This window comes from Embiotoca jacksoni, unplaced genomic scaffold (assembly GCF_022577435.1).
Source record: "Embiotoca jacksoni isolate LCO1_2020_lvr unplaced genomic scaffold, fEmbJac1.0.p SCAF_12, whole genome shotgun sequence".
NCBI lineage: Eukaryota > Metazoa > Chordata > Actinopteri > Embiotocidae > Embiotoca > Embiotoca jacksoni.
Window position 1 is genome coordinate 18,001,428 of NW_027185252.1, and position 18,140 is coordinate 18,019,567.

The following is an 18,140-nucleotide window of genomic DNA, read 5'->3' on the forward strand; positions in this document are numbered from 1 at the left end:
ACACAGAATTTGAATATCATGTGTAAAAATACAACTTTGTTTTAGAAGGACGTGGAGCTTTCACACTTCAAGTAAATGCATCAACCAATCAGATCATGTGGAAGTGAAAGAGATGTCACATCACCACTCCTAATGATAATGTTGAGTCACAAGTCTCGGGCCAACCAGTGTTACATGAAAAAGTTACAAAAGTTACAAAGGCAACTATCTTAAGGACAACATATGGAGCAGCATTGTGGAACCATCAGGCTTTCAGGACAGTGAGTAGTTTCTCTAGTCTACTTTTGAATGTAGTATAGTTGTACTAATTTGCCAGTAACACTCACAGCCAGTTTGGCTCACGAACCGAAATCCCTTCTTTTATTGGGGGAGGACGAGCAGGACAAGATCTTCATCACTGGATGATGTTTATATCATAATTTGTTTGAAGAATAAACTGACACAAACCTATTCAAACTGTTGCTAATTGTTTACAATAATTGATTGTAATGAAGTCTGAATTTAAAGTCAATGAGTGAACAGGCAGTCTGAAGTTAGATTCACTATCAGTAAACTGAGCTATTGAATAAAAACAGAGGACGACACACTTAAGCAAAGCAGTGTTGGTTAAATAATCACAACGCCGAAGCATCAGTGTTTGGAGGGATTTGAGGTTCTACAATGTAAACGGCAAAAGATAATACTGTTTGCCACCTTTTAAAAAGCAGCTTAATTACTCTATCACAACTGCAGATGAGCACTCAGCTACATTACGTGTTGAAATTTTAAAATTAGCAAACCTTGTGACTAATATATCTGTGTAGCCAATCTATAAAAACCTACTACCTTCCTCGATTTGTGAAATCACAACCACATACAATATTTCCTGTCAATTCACAACACTTTCATAAAGGATTTTTTCATCTGACACACTGGAACTCTGCTTCTTTGAGGCGTTGCTCGGCTGAATGATACAGGTTTACAGTGCGGCTATGGGCAGGGAACCTTCTACCACCATCTCTCTGACAATATATAACTGACAATGACCTACTTCTCAACAGATTATTCTTCCTCTGAGAGGTGGGCAATCCAACGCTGTAATTTCTACTGTAGCTGACTGTATACAGTTCAGCTCGTATGATGAGAGAGTGTCACACAGACAAAATGAGATCTCGGCTAAATGTATGAAAAAAAAAGAAAAAAAAAAGGATAGTCAGAGATGAGCAAAAGCCTCCATTCATCTCTACACTATAGTGCAGAGTGAGACAAGAAAAAAAAAAAAAAATCATTGTTATGCAGCAGGAAAAGACTGCATCGGACAACACAGCCAAGTCTTCTGGAACATTCAACAAAATGTTTGATGGGGTTTCGGTGCAAATTGGGTGGGGCAGGAAGGAAAGTTCAGGTTCTCTGTGGGCTCTGATTAAAAAAAGTTAGAAATGACCTGGATGTTCCCGATGTAGCCTTTAAGAACAGATAGGATGGGCTGATTGGGGACAACTTGTCCAGCACAGACTCTACACAGGAAGTTAGAGGATCAGCTCCTCTTCTCTCCTGCTTGGGGAAATAAATCTTTGTCTCTCATTCAGTGGAAATGGACAGAAGTCCCTGGGGCCTGCTGATCTCCAGTCATTGACGGGATAATTTTTCTTTCCCCTGTTCTCAGTATCACCTTCTCTTGTTCCTCTCTAAGTCTCTCCATCTTACTCTCTCTGTCTGTCTCTAGTCCTTCATTTGTCACTTTTGGCTACATTGCATGCATTCTCATTCTTTTTTTTCAATTTCAGTTTCTTTTTGTCTCCTGCCCTCCTCCTTTTCCCCCACCCCTCCTCCTCCTCCTCCTCCACCTCCTCTACCTCTCTCTGCCTTCCTCTCTTATGATGTGTTTAGCATTCAAGGCCTTCCACTGCTGCATCACAGGCCTGTTTGTTTCACCAAGCTACAAAAAGAGAGGAAAAAAAGATGTGATTCTTCAGGGAGGGAATACAATTTCTATATGCCTCCACACTGTGAAGAATAATGCATCTGCATGGATGTGCAGCCACACACACACACACACACACACACACACACGCACATGCACACGCACAGGCACGCACACACAAGAGCTGTAAATGCTTGAGATTTCCACTTTTGCAAACACAATCCTGACACAAAAAAAAATAATTGACATATATTCATCTGTAAATACACAATGCTCTCGAATATATACACTCAAGACAGCACATATGCCTGGTACACCCACTACTCATTATGTAGTGTAACATGAACTATTAAAAGCTTAATACTCATCCAGTATTAATGCCTGCTGCCATTTGACTTTGACGCTTAACTGCAGTTCAGCATCCATACAATTAACCCCCAGTTGTTTGCATGTCAAATATGGAGGGAAGATTTCCTCAATCTGTTCCCCTCTGAACACAGAGACGCAGGTCAACGAGCTAATGAAGAGTCCTTGCGCTGTTCATGTTGGAGTTAAGTACTTGCAATCCTCCACTGCTTATTACAGAACTGTACACAACGCATCCCAAACATATTCCAATTAGAAGCGAATTATCAAGACATTAAGCATTCGCATTCATAAAGCAGCATGTTTACCGAATTGGGACAAACTGGGTCATATTTTGTAGTCTTAGATGCCGGTGCTGACATAGAGGTTTAATTTACTGTGCGCCAGCCCGTGGCTCTGTTCTGCTGCAACACAGTCCCCTGATAGAGTCTTAACCTGCAGGGCTACTGACACACACATCCCAAACACACCCTCATACCCCCCCAAAAAAGCACAAACACCATCCACACGCCCCTTTAACGAAAGAAGAGAAAAGCAAACAAACACACACACACACACCCATGCGGAGCCGGGCGGTTGTAATTAAAAAGCTCTGGGGTTCTGTGGAGCAGGGAGAGGCTATCTGAGGAGAGAGAGGGGTGGGAATACTCCACCCGTTGCAGCCTACAGGCTTCCACTAATTACCTGCCAATGACAAGTAAGAGGGAGATCTAAAGTGGTAAATAATGTCCCAAACTGTCATCCTCAATGAACCGTACACTCTGCAATTCAGTTCAAGGATAATGCCCACTGACTTGGGAAATGGGATAAGATGCCATATGTTTGTGTAATTTAGGGATAATTAGTTGCGAATTTGTTCTAAACAAAGTGACAGTGTGGTATCAAACAGCGCGATAGCAACTAAGGGTCAACCGGCAGACCTGGAGCAATCAGGCAAGATGTGGAAAAGACTTGGAAAAGTGTGTTTGTTCAAAAGATTGTTTTATTCAAGCAGCTACCAACCAATGGGTTTGTGAACTGCTGTTTTGAAGCCTTGAGTTTGGTATTTCAGCCATCGCCATCTTGTTTTTTTGGAGCCAAAAGGGATTTGGATGAGCTGGGGAGGAGCAAGGGCTGGATCTGACTCAGAGCCAAAGGACACTATGCCCCACCCACCTCTACCAAAAACCTGACTAAACTAAAGGCATGGCAATCAAGCCCGCTACATCCCCAAACACACCTCTCTTTATGCCCAAATATCTAATTCATGATGGAAGTATTTTTAGAAGAGCCACCAGAAGACTGATCAGAAGGGGCAAATTCAGCTAATGACATTACAATGACTTGTGGAAAATATGTACTGACTTTGTATTTCATGGGAGAAGTTAAATGGGAGTTTATGAAGCAGGAAGGTTTTTGGAGCCAACCCCTAGCAGCCCTAGGTGGTAGTGCAGTTTAAGGCAGTTGATCATTGGCCTCATGTTTCAAACCTGAAAGCTGCATCTACTTTCACATAGTCTATGGTTGTACTATACATTTAAAAGACAAACAAGGTTTTTGTTGATTTAGAGTATAAAAATGGTTTTGCCACCAACTCCTGAATTAGGTTTGGGAAAAGATTTCTTTCACATCGTGTTCTTACAGTCACAAACCCTGGTGTCCTGGGTGAAGGTCCTGCATTTGATCTGTCTAATAACCCCCTATCCGCCTCCTACATGGAGGTCATCTCATGATGACGGCCTTCTTTGAGCCAGTTCAAACTTCAGTGTACTTTCCATGCCAAAGCAAGGCAAAACATGACACTGACACAATATCCCCAATGGACAGGTGTAATACACACTTCAGCATAATCTGGGTTGTATCAGCTGGTGGCAGCCCCAAAGAAGTATTCAAAGAAACATAGCTGTATTTAAGGGGTCACAAGCTAAAAATGGACAAAGCCACAGTTCTCGATTATTTTGAACTGTCTAACAAATACAGCCTTTGCAAAGGGACCATAATCACCCAGTTAAAACTGTCAATCACCTAAAAATATACGACCTGGCACTGAAAATATCACCTTATCTGACCTTTTTTTCAGCTCATACACACAAGAAAGCGCTGATACTGTGAAGATCTCATCCAACATATGTTTGTAATTATTTGAAGCAAAAGTGTCAAAGCTAACTTTATATTGTGTGGAGATGAAGACAGGAAGCCATATGCTTTTTTAAAAGGTGACATTTTTGGAAATGTTCAATAGACAAAGCAATGATTGTTTCAGATTCATCCCTAGCAAACAGATTTTAAACAGGCCTCTGAAACACTATGGGCAGGGTAAGACTTTGGTTTGTGTCATGCAGCTGAGTAAGTGAGTCAGTGACTAAATGAATGTGTGTGTTCATTTACATGTACACATCCTCCACACAGACATGTGAAAGTAAATCCTCACAAAAATCTATGAGAAAAAAATATGCTCTGTAAATGTCAAGTATGTAATTGTAATTGTTGCATCAAGTTCACTAAACCCAATTAAATCATTGAGGTCAGCATTTGAACACCACAGTTAATATTCAGGCATGATTCAAGCATGCATACAGTATTTATTTCAGTCAGATAAATCATAAGGTGGTTTTGTGGGATCAAGACCATGCTCAAACTCAAGAAGAGAGGGTCAATAAAAAAACGTGTTTAAAGCCTTATAAACAGACATTTACAAAATACAGATTTTAGCCATGTTAGCAGCATGGATCTGGAGATGGGAAGATCCAATATCCTTAGGAACATCTCAATTACAGGCGGCACAGTGGTGCAGTGGTTAGCATTGTTCCTCATGGAAAAAAGGTTCCAGGTTCGAATCTGGGTCTGGCCCTTTCTGTGTGGAGTTTGCATGTTCTCCCTGTGCCTGTGTGGGTTCTCTCCGGGTACTCCAGCTTCCTCCCACCATCCAAAAACATCCACCTCGGGTTAATTGGTGGTTCTATAAATTGCCCTTAGGTGTGAATGGTCTTTGTTTCCGTCTGTCTATGTGTTGGCCCTGTGATAGACTGGCGACCTGTCCAGGGTGAACCCTGCCTTCTCCCAATGTGAGCTGGGATAGGCTCCAGCCCCCCGTGACCCTGTTCAGGATAAAGCAGGTATAAATAATGGATGGATGGGACATCTCCATTACTATTTGGATGGATCGCTATGAAACTGGTACAGACATCCAAATTCCCTTCAGGATTAATTGCAATAATGTTGGTGATCCCTTAACTTTTCACCTAGTGCCATCATTCAGGCCAAACAAACAAAAACAATCTAACTTCCCACTGCTTTTGTTTTGTGGCCAAAAACCCACTGTAAGCTTTAGCTCACTTAGACACTGCCTTAGTCTTGTTTTTAAATAAACAATAATCTGCTTAAGTGTGCCTGAACACAGCCAAGGCTGGATCCCCTGCGTTTGTCCCATAAATCTGACTAAATGTGGCCTATTACAGAGGGAACACCAGGGTGCTTTAGTAAATGTGGATGTGCTTTCAGGGAAGAACACCCAAGCTGCTTCAGAGGTCTAGAGAGTAACATGAAAAACCTTCAGTATCTTATTCTCTGGTGTTTTGGTTTCTTCTCTGATAGTTGTGAAGTGAGAAGAAACATGATAACTGTGTGATTTAAGTTTTTCTTTTTCTTTCAACGAACAATAATTTATCCTTTTACACACACACACACACACACACACACACACACACACACACTTTTGCGAAGCCATCCTTATTAGGACATTGTATTGACTTCAATGCATTGACAACAGCCTGACCAAAGAACAATATTTACAATTATTATTCACCACTACAGGACACAATTATTATGTTATTAATATTAATATTAAACCTAGGAAGAAAAAGACAAGACCAATGACTGATTTAATTTTCCTTCTTTCATTTAATTGAATGACAATTCAAAAACAATTTTGTATGTGTAAACCTCAATCAGGAGGTGAAAACTTCTACACAGAGTGCATTACGTGAGGCGCTGCTGTAGTAAGGCTGTGCTTTATTATGACACTTTCTGGCAAGGTGTTGGCACAGCAGGGCCATATGCTGTGTATCTAAGTCCAGTTGGACCCAAAATGGCTCTAAACTGTGCTGAGCTTCTGCCAGATTGAGACAGAGAGCAGATCACTCACCAAGTCAGTCAGTAACACGAGGACGGAGGGAACAGCATGGCAAAAAAAGGTTAGTGGGGAGGTGTAGGTTTGCATGGACTGGCCTATTAATCACTTCTAAAGGCCCTTCTTAAATATGTTGGGTGTCACTGTTCTTAATGAATAACTGATACGAGACAGACATCATTTTACCAATGTACAGACTTATTATATACATAATTCATAAAATATAGTTTAACTATTCTAGTATATTATATTGGTATTTGGGAATGAGCTAATATAGCAACATAATTAACCCTTCTGACATGTTGATAAACAATTACATCCATTATGCTGCAGGTCACATTGATCCACAAATGATTGATTTCAAAATCCTATTATCGCTCATTAAAGAATACAGAAAGAATATCAATTAGCACTATATTTATTACCTATTTAATTATGTCATACAAACTTTGCCATTTTAAAAATTCTTCCATGAACGTATTTCAGAAATTTGCATTTCCTGCATCGTACATATGTTGGTTCAACTGTATTGTTGAAAATTGATTTATGCTTCTGCAGAGATACACATGAATGTCCATGCAAATTTACACAAATAAGAGTGTTATGGATAATCATGGTTTGCAGAGGCTCAAAGAGCAGCTGATGCTCCCAGATTTCAACGGCAAATTGTGTAGAGAGTGTCAAGTGTCGAGCAAGCTGATTGGTTGACTGTCAGGAGACAGCTTTGAAACAGAGAAGAAAACAAAGCCAATGGCAGCCTACAATGGCACACAATGACAATATTAGCATGCCAGCGCTAAACAGATAAAGTTTAGTATGTTGACTGTGTTGGTTTGTGAAGTAAAAGGGTTGCCATGTGATTATAATTCACAGGGAATTTGAATGCCTAAATGTCATTTCATGGCCATCTTTCCAATAATTGTTGAGATATTTCTCTAAAACCACCAATGTAAAGATCATAGAACTAAATGAAAAGTCGTTCAAGTCATTACGACTGGGAACCATGAAAGTCTGGACCACATTTTGTGGTGAACCATCAGCGAGGTGTTGAGATATTTCATGATAAAGGAAAAGCTTGACATGTCAGGAAATCACCAGTGTCATCAGTATTCATTGGCATCATGGCTATACAGTAAGTACAACGTTATGGCCGATTAACTGATAGTCAACTAAAGCCAAGATGTCAGCCTCAGAGTGAGTAGGACTCTTTAATCTTTTCAATGGTTGCAGAGATTTTTTTCAGTCTGGACTAACAGAGCAACACCATCCATAGAGCTACAATGCAAACATGGTGAAAATAGGAAATGTATAGAAGTTGAGTGTCATACAAACTGAACAAGTATAAAAGAAACAGCAAACCAGTCTGCATGACCCTCTTTACAGGTTTTCCTTCAAGTAAAAGCGGGTTTCAGTTTGTTGGAGCTCATTTAATGTCTGTCTTTGGCATCATCTCTTTTAGAACTGCAAAATGTGGGAAAATGCATCTTTACAAGGCAATCAGAACCAGCGGACAGAATAAAATCAGTTAAAATAATGACACATTTGTATTTTGTGTTTGTGCAGCTATGTAAGTAGCATGAGGGACATAGTTGTTGTTGTATATTCAGTAAAGACATTTCCCAACACATCAGTGAGTCCACATTTTATAGCTAAGATCATGACTCTAGATGACTTCAACATAATTATCTGATAACATAACTTCAAATTAATGACATTGTTATAGCTATAAATGTATGCCACCTTTTCACTTTTCAAGACACTATCATGGTTTTGGGATACACCCTATTTTAAGAATCTGTATTTGTCTTTATTAGAATGTTCTAAAACTACATGTTTTATCAAAAGTAAATAGTTTATTATTTCTACCCATCATTTAGGTCATTTTAATTTGGTTGCTTTATTCTCCAAAAACGCCAAAGAAGAAGGCGTGCTGAGAAGCGCAAATTTGTTTTTCCAATGATTATGCTCAATTACGTTAACTTCCTTTGACATTGCGACAATTTCATTAAAAAGTGTGTAGCAGAAGTGTGCTTTTGTTTGGGGCTTTTAGGGCGAGGGGAGGGACCCAAGAAAAATAGGTCCAATCACCTTAATGTAATGCTGCATGAGAAGACAAGCAATATTTCAGACAATTTACATGTGGAAATGAGTAAATTTGATATAATGGGGGAGTTTAAATCCACAAAATTATTTCCAAAAATAAAACTTCTGCTTTTAACTTGACATATTCCCAAATCTAAAACAGTGCTTTTATGAATATGTGACGACTGTGCATTCAGCATGTGTGTATCTTGGTGGTATCGCCTTTGCTAGATAACAGGCTGTGGTGCTGTGTGTTTATTGCAGCCTTCACAGCGTGCTGTTAAACTGAGCAGTGTTAGACAGGCTGACTGATGAGTCATAGGGGAGTGTGTGTTTGCGAGTGCATTATGTGCTCCTGATATACCAAATGTATTTATCTCGCACCGCATTCACACTCTGAAACACAACGTCACCTTAACGGTGGAAGAAAATATGCTTATTTTCACACCACAGTCCTTCACTCTCAGTTCAGACTGGCTGGTAACACCATTTTTATATGTATTTAAACCCAGTTGACATGTCACATCTGAAACTCCGACTACATCTGTGTTTATGCTTCATTCAAACACATGGTGGTTTTGGTTTGGTGATCACGTGCATGAAGCCCAAGTCGGTATATTTTGCTTTCCCTTCTGCTGCTGCATCTCATCCACCAACTTAACACCAACTTAGGCAACATGCCGCAAGAGCCAAAATTATGAGATCTGTCTCAGCTGAATGATGTGCGGATTACTTATTGTCACGGCAACACTTACACTTGATGCTTTGATAATCTAAATATAGGATTATGTAAGGCCTCAAGCCTCAGAATCTGATTTGATATCACATTCCACGTGTCCCAGATTTAAAAAAAAAAGTATATTCCATGCAGCTTTCAGCATCTTTCTGTTGTTCTTACAGTGTAAAAATATCAGATCTGTGTCTTGTAGGAAAAATCGGAGTTGAGACAGCTTAATTCACACATACATCAGTGAACCAGAAAGATATGACCACGCTCTTTAAAATATTCTCCTCTAATATTAATATGTTTATATGTAGCACATTATTTGATAGAATCAAGCAATATACAAGTATCACACCTTCCGAGTCTGACTCAAATTGAATATGTGTAGCTGTCTCTCCCTACAAGCACTCCCCTTCCTAATATTGCTACAAATCGGGTATTTCAGTGAGTTGGTGCTCTTAGTCAATGTACATTGTTAAATCAAGATTAATTTAATAGAGATACAGTGTATAGCTTTAGTTCGTAATCTCCTGCTGCCCTACTATTATCACAATTTCTTCATGCCAACTAGCCAGTGATACAGTAATAATCTCCAACACCGTCTTAGGCCTGTAATGTATAAATAATAGCACAGCTTTATATTGTGAATGAGTGATTATCTGAGGACGCAATTACATAGCACATCTTCACTTTTGGTGAAATATAATGAAAAGCCTCTACAGCCCATTAGATATCTGGGCACACAGACACAGGCATTTGTTTTACTTGACATGGAGAAAAATATAACATAATTACAGGCAGACTCAAGGCATCTTTGCTTGAGGCACTTTTTCTTCTAATAGGTTGCACGACATAAGGGAGCATAAACTATGTAAGTGTCAGCTTGGGTGAGAAGTTCACTTGGCACAGTAAAGCAAAAAACAATGACTTTTAAGTTAGACTCTATCCAGATGATAAGATGGTTTTAGCAGTATGATGCTTTTCTGGATCCACATGTTCTTTCTCATTCATTCAATGAAAGAGGGAAGACAGGGCTAACCGTTGTTTCATGCTTCTCCCGTTTGCTTCCTGTCATCTAGCTACTTTCATCATTCAATGAAGCCATTAAATTAAACTACTAGCCTGTCATAAACTGTGGTGTCACTTCACTATCAATTTATCAAATACTTATTGTGTCTATTGATCTGTAATTTATTTTGTCACAGCTCTATATCACATCCTAACTCATTTTTTAAGAGAAAAAGTGGTTGCTCCCTCTTGAAAATGCTGAAATGGACATGACATGGATTGAATAACATTCGTTTATGTCTTTCTCAGGCAAACATCATTATAAAGAAGTGATTTATCTTTCCTTGCATTGGCACTGCGCACTAGTCCTTAACTTAAATCTCTTGACAAGTGGCTTGTAGACATTCTTGTCTCTTGCTCTGGCTTTACACTGCAGTACCTGCAAAATGTCCTATTTTGCTCACTTTAAGTCTGATATGTACATTGACCATAAATAACAGGGAATGGGGGAGTAAGCCAGAATACAAGATTGTAGGCCTCAGTGCTCAACAGATCTTCAATCTAAAATAGCACGGTTGATCAAAGCCCGACTGTAACCCCAAACTCTTATCATTATTTTTTTTAATCAAACAATCAGATTAGTCAAAGTAAAACATGGTGCACTTCCAAATTGTTTCCTAGAAATCGTCTGTCTGAGGAACATGTTGAGATTAGCTATAAAGTTAGTAGTAGTTCTCATGATGAAAATGATAATGTCATATACTGTGTAAATAAAATTGTACATACAGGACATTGTTTTTTTTTACCAGCCATCAGTAGCAGCACTAAACATTCCACTGCCAGTAAGAAATCCAGTGCCATCTCCAATTTTTTATGGTTTGTTTTGACTTTATGACTTCAAGAGACCGTTCTCTTTCAGGATAAATCATGTTTTTTGTTATCTGACAACTTGTAGATTGCTGTGATTTCCAACCATTGAGTGATGCACAATTAAAATTTCAGCTTCTTGGTAGGTTGATACGTATCACAGCCCTGAACCGGGTGCTCTAACATGGTTGAATTGCTGCATTTAATAGAAAAAAATATAAAATGCTGGATTTGTGTAAATTGAATTCATTTCATGAGGAGCGCACAAAACATGTTACAAATATGAAAAGGCGGGATCAGAGTTTACAGTCTTAATCATGAACCTTACTTTTCATATTTTGATTTGAAAGTGCAGGAAATTCAGAGGTACCAGCGATGAGATGTCTCATCAGTGTTAATCAAAATAAATGTTTACTCCACATTTGCCTCCTAATTTCAATGAGTCCACCTGTAAATAATGTAGAAGTGGAGTAGTGCCCTTCTCATTATACAGCAAATTCAGCTGAGCATCCACAAATACCTACAGTGCAGTACTTTGCAAACATTTTAAGCACTTTAGATGTTTATATTCTTATTTAACAAGCAACACCCTCAGAGGGGCGTCTCAAATGTATTATCCAGCATGACAACGATCCTAAACATTCAGCCAGAGCCAACAAAAAATATCTGCAGTCGCACGAATAACAAGAAGTCCTGCAGCCCCACAGGGCCTTGATGTCAACATCACATTTGCTGCACCGTGTCAAGTTAATTGATAAATAATAACTATTCAACTATTGAGATCATCTTCACTTTCCTTTTAGTGCCTAAAGCTCTTTTGCACAGCGCTTTACATTTAAATACATGCATGCGAGCTTGCCACACAGCCTGCAGCTACGACTAAGAGCTGTAATTGCTGACAAACCCAGAGAGACTTGACTCCATCTGACCGGAGAAGAAGACGATGAGGGAAAGGAAATAAACACGCAGACTGGAAAGCAAACACTCTCTCCTGCTAGTACACACTGACATGCACACGCAGTGTGTTTACCACATGTACGCTGACGAATTCATCTGTGCACTGAATAGCTAGAGGGCGCAAACTGTTCAAATGTTGCAGAACTACGCCACTTCAGTGCCAGGGGAGTAAAGTGTTTTGCCTGCTGTCTGCAGATGCAGAGCATCCCTCATCTATTTGTCATTTGGGATGGCCACAACTGGAGCCACGGTGTGGCTTTAGCTGATTTAAAGCGACAGGAACGGAAGGCCATCTTATCCATCACTGGGGAGTGGTCCGACTCCCAAATCGCCACCCTGTTTGCGGGTCCTGCCCCCACAACAACCCCACCTATCAGCAGCTGATCTATAGCATACTAACAAACCCAAACAAGGTGTCAGCTCGCCAGGACAAATGGGCAGCAACAGACCTTGGGACAGGTGGTAATCCCTCCCACATGCTTCAACTGTGTGGTGTTGGAGAATTCATTTTATTGTGCCCACGAGCTACTATACAAGCTGTACTCCTGTTCTCATATTTCATTTCTTTCTTTCTCCTCTGTTAGAACATCTTCTCTCCTTCTTTCCTCACGCCCGCATTTGAACAGTGTCAAAAAAATTCAAAAGTGAATGGCCTTTTAAAAAAAAAAAGCCCGCTGGAGGTGAGAAAAAGAGGCACTCAGAGAACAGCGTTTGCTGACCACCAGCTGGATTCACTGGATTTTGCAGAGCGAAAAAGAGCGGAATGGCATATTTTAGAAAGCTTCACGCCATTTATTAACTGCCACCTTACCTTGCTGAGCTGACTGGCCGGCGAGCCGCTGTTGTTGACAGTGTGGCATTTGAAGTTGAGCAACGATTCCCCAGCAGCATCACGCTCTCTGCTCGTGTCCTTGTCAGCGTGGGAGTGGCTGTCAGGGAGCGGCGAGGTGGCAGATGAGGGAGGCCGCTGGATCGCTGTGCAGGACAAACCGAGGAAGTTTGATGGACGGATGAGAAAGGCCTCCAGAGCTATGTTAGCAGACACCTGAAGGAAGGTACCCCAAGATTTAGGAGTGGAGGAGAAAGAGGAGGATAGAGATCTTTATATCAGTCATTTAGCAGATGCTTCTATCCCCACTGACAGCAGGAAGGAAAAAAAGTAAGACGGAACAAAGGAAGGAAGCAATTCATCTCTCTCTTGCTTTATTCTAGCTATCTGCTGGAGCCAAATTAACTTCTCATTATTCAAAGCCGCAAGAAAAAAGGTAAAGCTGTGGGACATTTAGTGAGATAATCAACCTTTGCCCCGACAGAGTGTGACCCTTCAGTGTGGCTTGTTACGGTTCGGTAGCCCGGCCGTACCTTCGAAATGACCTGATTGTCTCCGGTCAGCGCCAGGTCGGCAATGCGCTCCACACACTGGACGATCCGAGTGCACGCCCGGGCCTCATTCTGGGCCATCCACAAGATGTGCTCCTCCACCAGCATCATGTTACTGGCAATGTCTGAGATATAGTCGCCCAGCTAGAGAACAACCAGGAGAGAACAAGCAGACAGGAATGCAAACGGATGCAATTCCACAAGTGGTACGTACAAAAAAACCACACACACACACACACACACACACACACACACACACACACACACACACACACACACACGAGGAGGCAGAGTCCTCATTCACATCAATCATATCTACAACAACAGGCACATTTATAATCTCCAGTCAGAATTGTGAGGGAGGCAATGGTGGCTTCATTCATTATTGGGAGATTTAATTTAGATTAGCAGCTCCAATGGGGCATAATCGCTTCCTTGGGACGGCGGTTCGCTATTTGCTTACTGTACTTTCCATTGTTGCTTCATTTAACTATTCTTTATTGGATGAATGAGGGTGGTCTCATCAGTATTGTCAAAGGAATGATAAAACTCTAAGTATCTCCTTATAATATCTCCTCCCCAGGGACCTATGATGAGTAATTGCACAAGTGAGAGCCAATATTGATTCTTTTCACTGACAAAGCTCAACACCCTTCCCCTCGCACAACCTGACCTTTGTTGTGACGTAAAACCCCTCCAAGTGCCTCTAGCTATAGAAGTTCACATGGGGTAAAAAAAAACATGGCTCACCCCCAAAAAAAGACATGCATCTTCATAACCATAATTGCCATTCAGGTCCAATGCTGCCATGGGCGAGAGGAAATCGTAGAGGTGAAAAGTTAAGCTGTCTGGAATCGATTGAAGGATTGAAGACGGGATGACAGCCGGTTGCCGGCTCTTTTTAGGAAGCTTTTGCCGCCTCTCGCTGGGATCCAGTGAGGAGTCCTTTTCTCTTTACTCACTTCGGGCTCTTGAGGAGCTGTTGTTACTTTCGAGATGAGCCAGCCAACTAAAATCTCATCCTTTTTAAGGTTTTGGGAAATCATTGCTATCGGACACATCTGAATGAGCACTTGCAGAAATATCGATTTTTTTTTTTTTTTTTATTATTTTTTTTTTTTTCCGATTTGCTGTGGCTTATGCTTTCTGAGGATAGAATCACCTTTGATGTCCCTTAAGAATAAATGTACAAAAATCTGTTAAGATTTTATCTGGAAGTGGGCGGTGCTCAATGTGATGACACTGAAGTTAAGCGTTAGCTTCTAAGGGTAGTTCCAACAATGGTGTCGATGGTAGAGTTTAAGTGCACAACATACGTCATTGGTGGTCAATGCTGATTGGTTAAAGGCTGCTTCAATAGTTTCAAAATTAACCCGAGGTCTACACCCAATTAGGATTCAGCGACTGGAAACAATCACCAATGGAGTATAGCCAGACCCTTATATTCATACAGTGAATCTGCATCTGGTAATAGAAGGCTATGGGAGTGACTTTAAACATCTCTACTTTAAAGGAAACTTGTTATTTCAATTTATTTTATTTTATTTTATTTCATTGTATTATGATTTTTATTATTTTTGTGTCATGCCTGGACTTTAGTGTTAGATTACATGCTGTCAGGTAAATTGATGGTGTTGTATCACCGCGTTCACTCTTACATCTTTGCGTTTCTCCACCAGCCTCGTCAGTCTCTCCACCAGGTGGGTGACAAAGATGACATCCATGACATCGGTGAAATGTGCCGCTCTGGTGGTGAACGCCACTAACTGCTGGCCCAGAGGCTGAGCGTTAGTGGTATTAATAGGTATCTGCAATCATAAAAAAAAAGCAATATCCTTAGAGAGGATGATCATACAGTCCATCAGCACAATTCAACCGAGACATGGCATCAAACAGTTCATAAAATGAATAATAAATCATTGTAATGCTGCTTCATGTCATTCATGTAGTATTGTGAACTTCATTACTTTAATGTGGTTCCGTAATCCCGTGAGTAATGTAGAATGAAACAGCTTGTTGTCAGTCAGTTTGTGTAATAAAGGCTTACATGTACTGAACCGCAAATAGCTGCAGGCTACAGATGAATCAATGGAGGTGTTAGCTTGTTTTCTAGAAATATGAAGTTATTAAATCTGGCTTTGAAAACAGAGTAAGTTGGCAAATATGTAAAAGTCAACATGTCAAACATAACCATAAACTTGCTAAATTAGTATTGATTTATTGACTTTGAAAAGAAAGCAATATGGTTGAGAATATGTGAATGAATTCATGCTGTTTCTGAGCACTAGTTCTCTATGAGTACTGATACCTGGGTGAGCTCATGCAGCACGCGGGTCAGTTCGCTGGCATACGGGCACTGAGTGTAGTCCTCCTCAGCCCAGCGCCCGGCCCGGTCGCACCGCCGCCAAGCCTTCTTTGCCCTCTGGCTGGACGGGTTCGGAGCGCTGCCAGCGGGTTGGGGGGCGGAGCCAAAGGTGGCAGGAGCACAGGGCAGGAAGGCCAGGATGCCAGCCAGAGTCTTTGGCCACCTGCCACACACACAAAAAAAAAGAAAATACAAAAATAAATTTCAGCATGAAGTGAGTTTAGGAATCTACACTAGATGGCAATTACATACTCCCTGTACTTAGGAAAGTATTAATTTGCATATTTGATTTCCAGCTAAGTCTAATTATTTTTGCAGAAGACTGCCAGATTCTGATACTTGATTGTGTGATGACTTCTGACGAAATTATCTTTATTTACCAACTTTATTAATGCATAAATGTTTCAATTGTGTGCCCAAAAATGTGTTTGCTTTCTGACAAATCGAGATTGATTTTTTAAATTACCGCTCAGTCTGTGACAACAGCTGCATAATATCTCCTGTGGCTCTGGAGCCGCTTTCCAAACTCTAAGAAAAAACTCATATGATGTCATCACAGTTATATTTAGTTACAAACACAGGGATGTACATACTGTAAAAATCCATCCAATTAAGTGGAGTGCAGCTTGACCCATACCACGCCTTGAAATCAGGCCAGCCAATATCATAGCAGAGTGTGTAATACACCAATCGTTCGACTACAGAATACTGTCACTGCCACGTTTTGCCTCATCTAGGAGTAAAAAATAAGGTGCCTTATGTTTAGCTACTAAAAACCACATTGTTAAAGGCCTTTACACACCGGTGGCTCTTTATTCGTGACATTTATTCACACATCATATATATTACACAGCTGTTGTTTTTGTCACGAGTACTTTCACAGAGTGTGAACACTTGTGGGCCCAAAAACGACATATTATCTTTATGGAAAGGGGGTTTATTTTTCTGAGCTTTCACACCGAAAATGAAATGCATATTCTGATTGGTTGTCTACCAATGACTTCCTGGTTCCCATTATGAAGAATATGAATTCAAATACTGCAGCTGACTTGATGCATGCAGAGGGACTTGCAGACAGAGGACACAGCTTCACCCGCTTTGATCAGCTCACCTGCATCATCAGGTCTGAACCAAAAACATTCCCAAACTAAACTCCTTCTGTTTCAGATCGGCTGCCTGCCCGTGTGTCCAGCTGCACGACTGACTGATGTGCACTACGATCAGTTGAAAAGAACAAGAAGTGGACGTTTACAATGGTATTGGAGTGTTCCACGTACAGTGGAATATCTTCATATCTTTATACCACCCGTCCTTATTTTAGAAAGATATTTTTGTCATTGTGAAATGAGTTGGCGCAAAATTAATTTCAACTATATATTTACATCGCCGCTGCTATGAATAGTTTTGATGCAAAATTTGCCAGTTAGTATTCCGCTTTTCCGTGTTGTTTATTTGTCACGTTCCCAGTGAGAAATAACCTTTTATTTAGGAAAAACATACTTGATTAGGGTTCGGAAAAAATTATGATTTAAAATAAGTAAATAAACGTATAAATGACTTAATTAAGTAACTTGACTACTGTACTTCAAAGAAATCTAGGTTGCGCTCTCACGAACCCTCATCTCCTGGGTGAGAGTCTTTGGTTCTATTGATGCAGCCATCCCCAGCATATCTCCATTTTTGGATTGCAGTCTTTGTACTTCTTCACACGACCTTGGTCACATAACCTCCCTCTTCGACCGAGGTCATGCGCGTGTATACTTTTCATGCTCAGCCAAGGCAAAATGTGACACTGACACGATATCCTCTGATGGACTGACGGGTGTATGACACTTTTTTGTATGATAGCAGGGTGAGTCAGGATACCTCAACCTCTGCTGCTTTAATCTGTCGGTGGCAAGTTCCACAACTTTATCAAAGTTTAATACTAAACCACCTGCATGCCCCTTTAACAAGCACACCAGTGGAAGATGGAAAATGTCAGTGAAGGATTTATATTTGAAGCAGAAAACTGTTCCTGCCTGCTCCTCCTTAAGGCGAAATTCAGCCTAAGTGTTGTTCTTATGGCCATGCAAAGTTCACTGAAGTCTCCTCTGAAGCAAGAAATGAGTCTTTCTCAATAATGTCATCAAGGACCAAGTCCTGGCATTGCTCTACTGATCAACCTACGGTAGGGGCCAGGGTGATTTCACAGGCAAATGAATAATTTTCATTTTCTGGGTAATGCCTGTTAGTGTTTCAAAGAAATTAAACTCATTTGAGTGTAGAAAGTCAACCAAACATTCAGAGTCCGCGGCATCAGGCTCCATTTCCCTGATAATAAAAGTACTCCTGCTTTTGTTTCTTGGCACTGCTGTAGATTAAAGGTCTTGTTTCTGTG

The 18,140-nt window shown here is 40.5% G+C and overlaps 1 protein-coding gene across 1 annotated transcript in view; it reads right to left on the reverse strand.

Moving 5' to 3' along the window:
• Nucleotides 1-18,140, reverse strand: part of LOC138195635 (adhesion G protein-coupled receptor A1) — a 172,761-nt gene that overhangs the window by 102,839 nt on the left and 51,782 nt on the right. Inside the window, exons 9-12 of the mRNA XM_069145250.1 lie at nt 15,704-15,923; nt 15,054-15,203; nt 13,378-13,539; nt 12,827-13,060 (exon numbers count right to left, since the gene is read on the reverse strand). Coding sequence (XP_069001351.1) covers nt 12,827-13,060; nt 13,378-13,539; nt 15,054-15,203; nt 15,704-15,923 — 766 coding nt within the window. The remainder of the gene's footprint in view (nt 1-12,826; nt 13,061-13,377; nt 13,540-15,053; nt 15,204-15,703; nt 15,924-18,140) is intronic.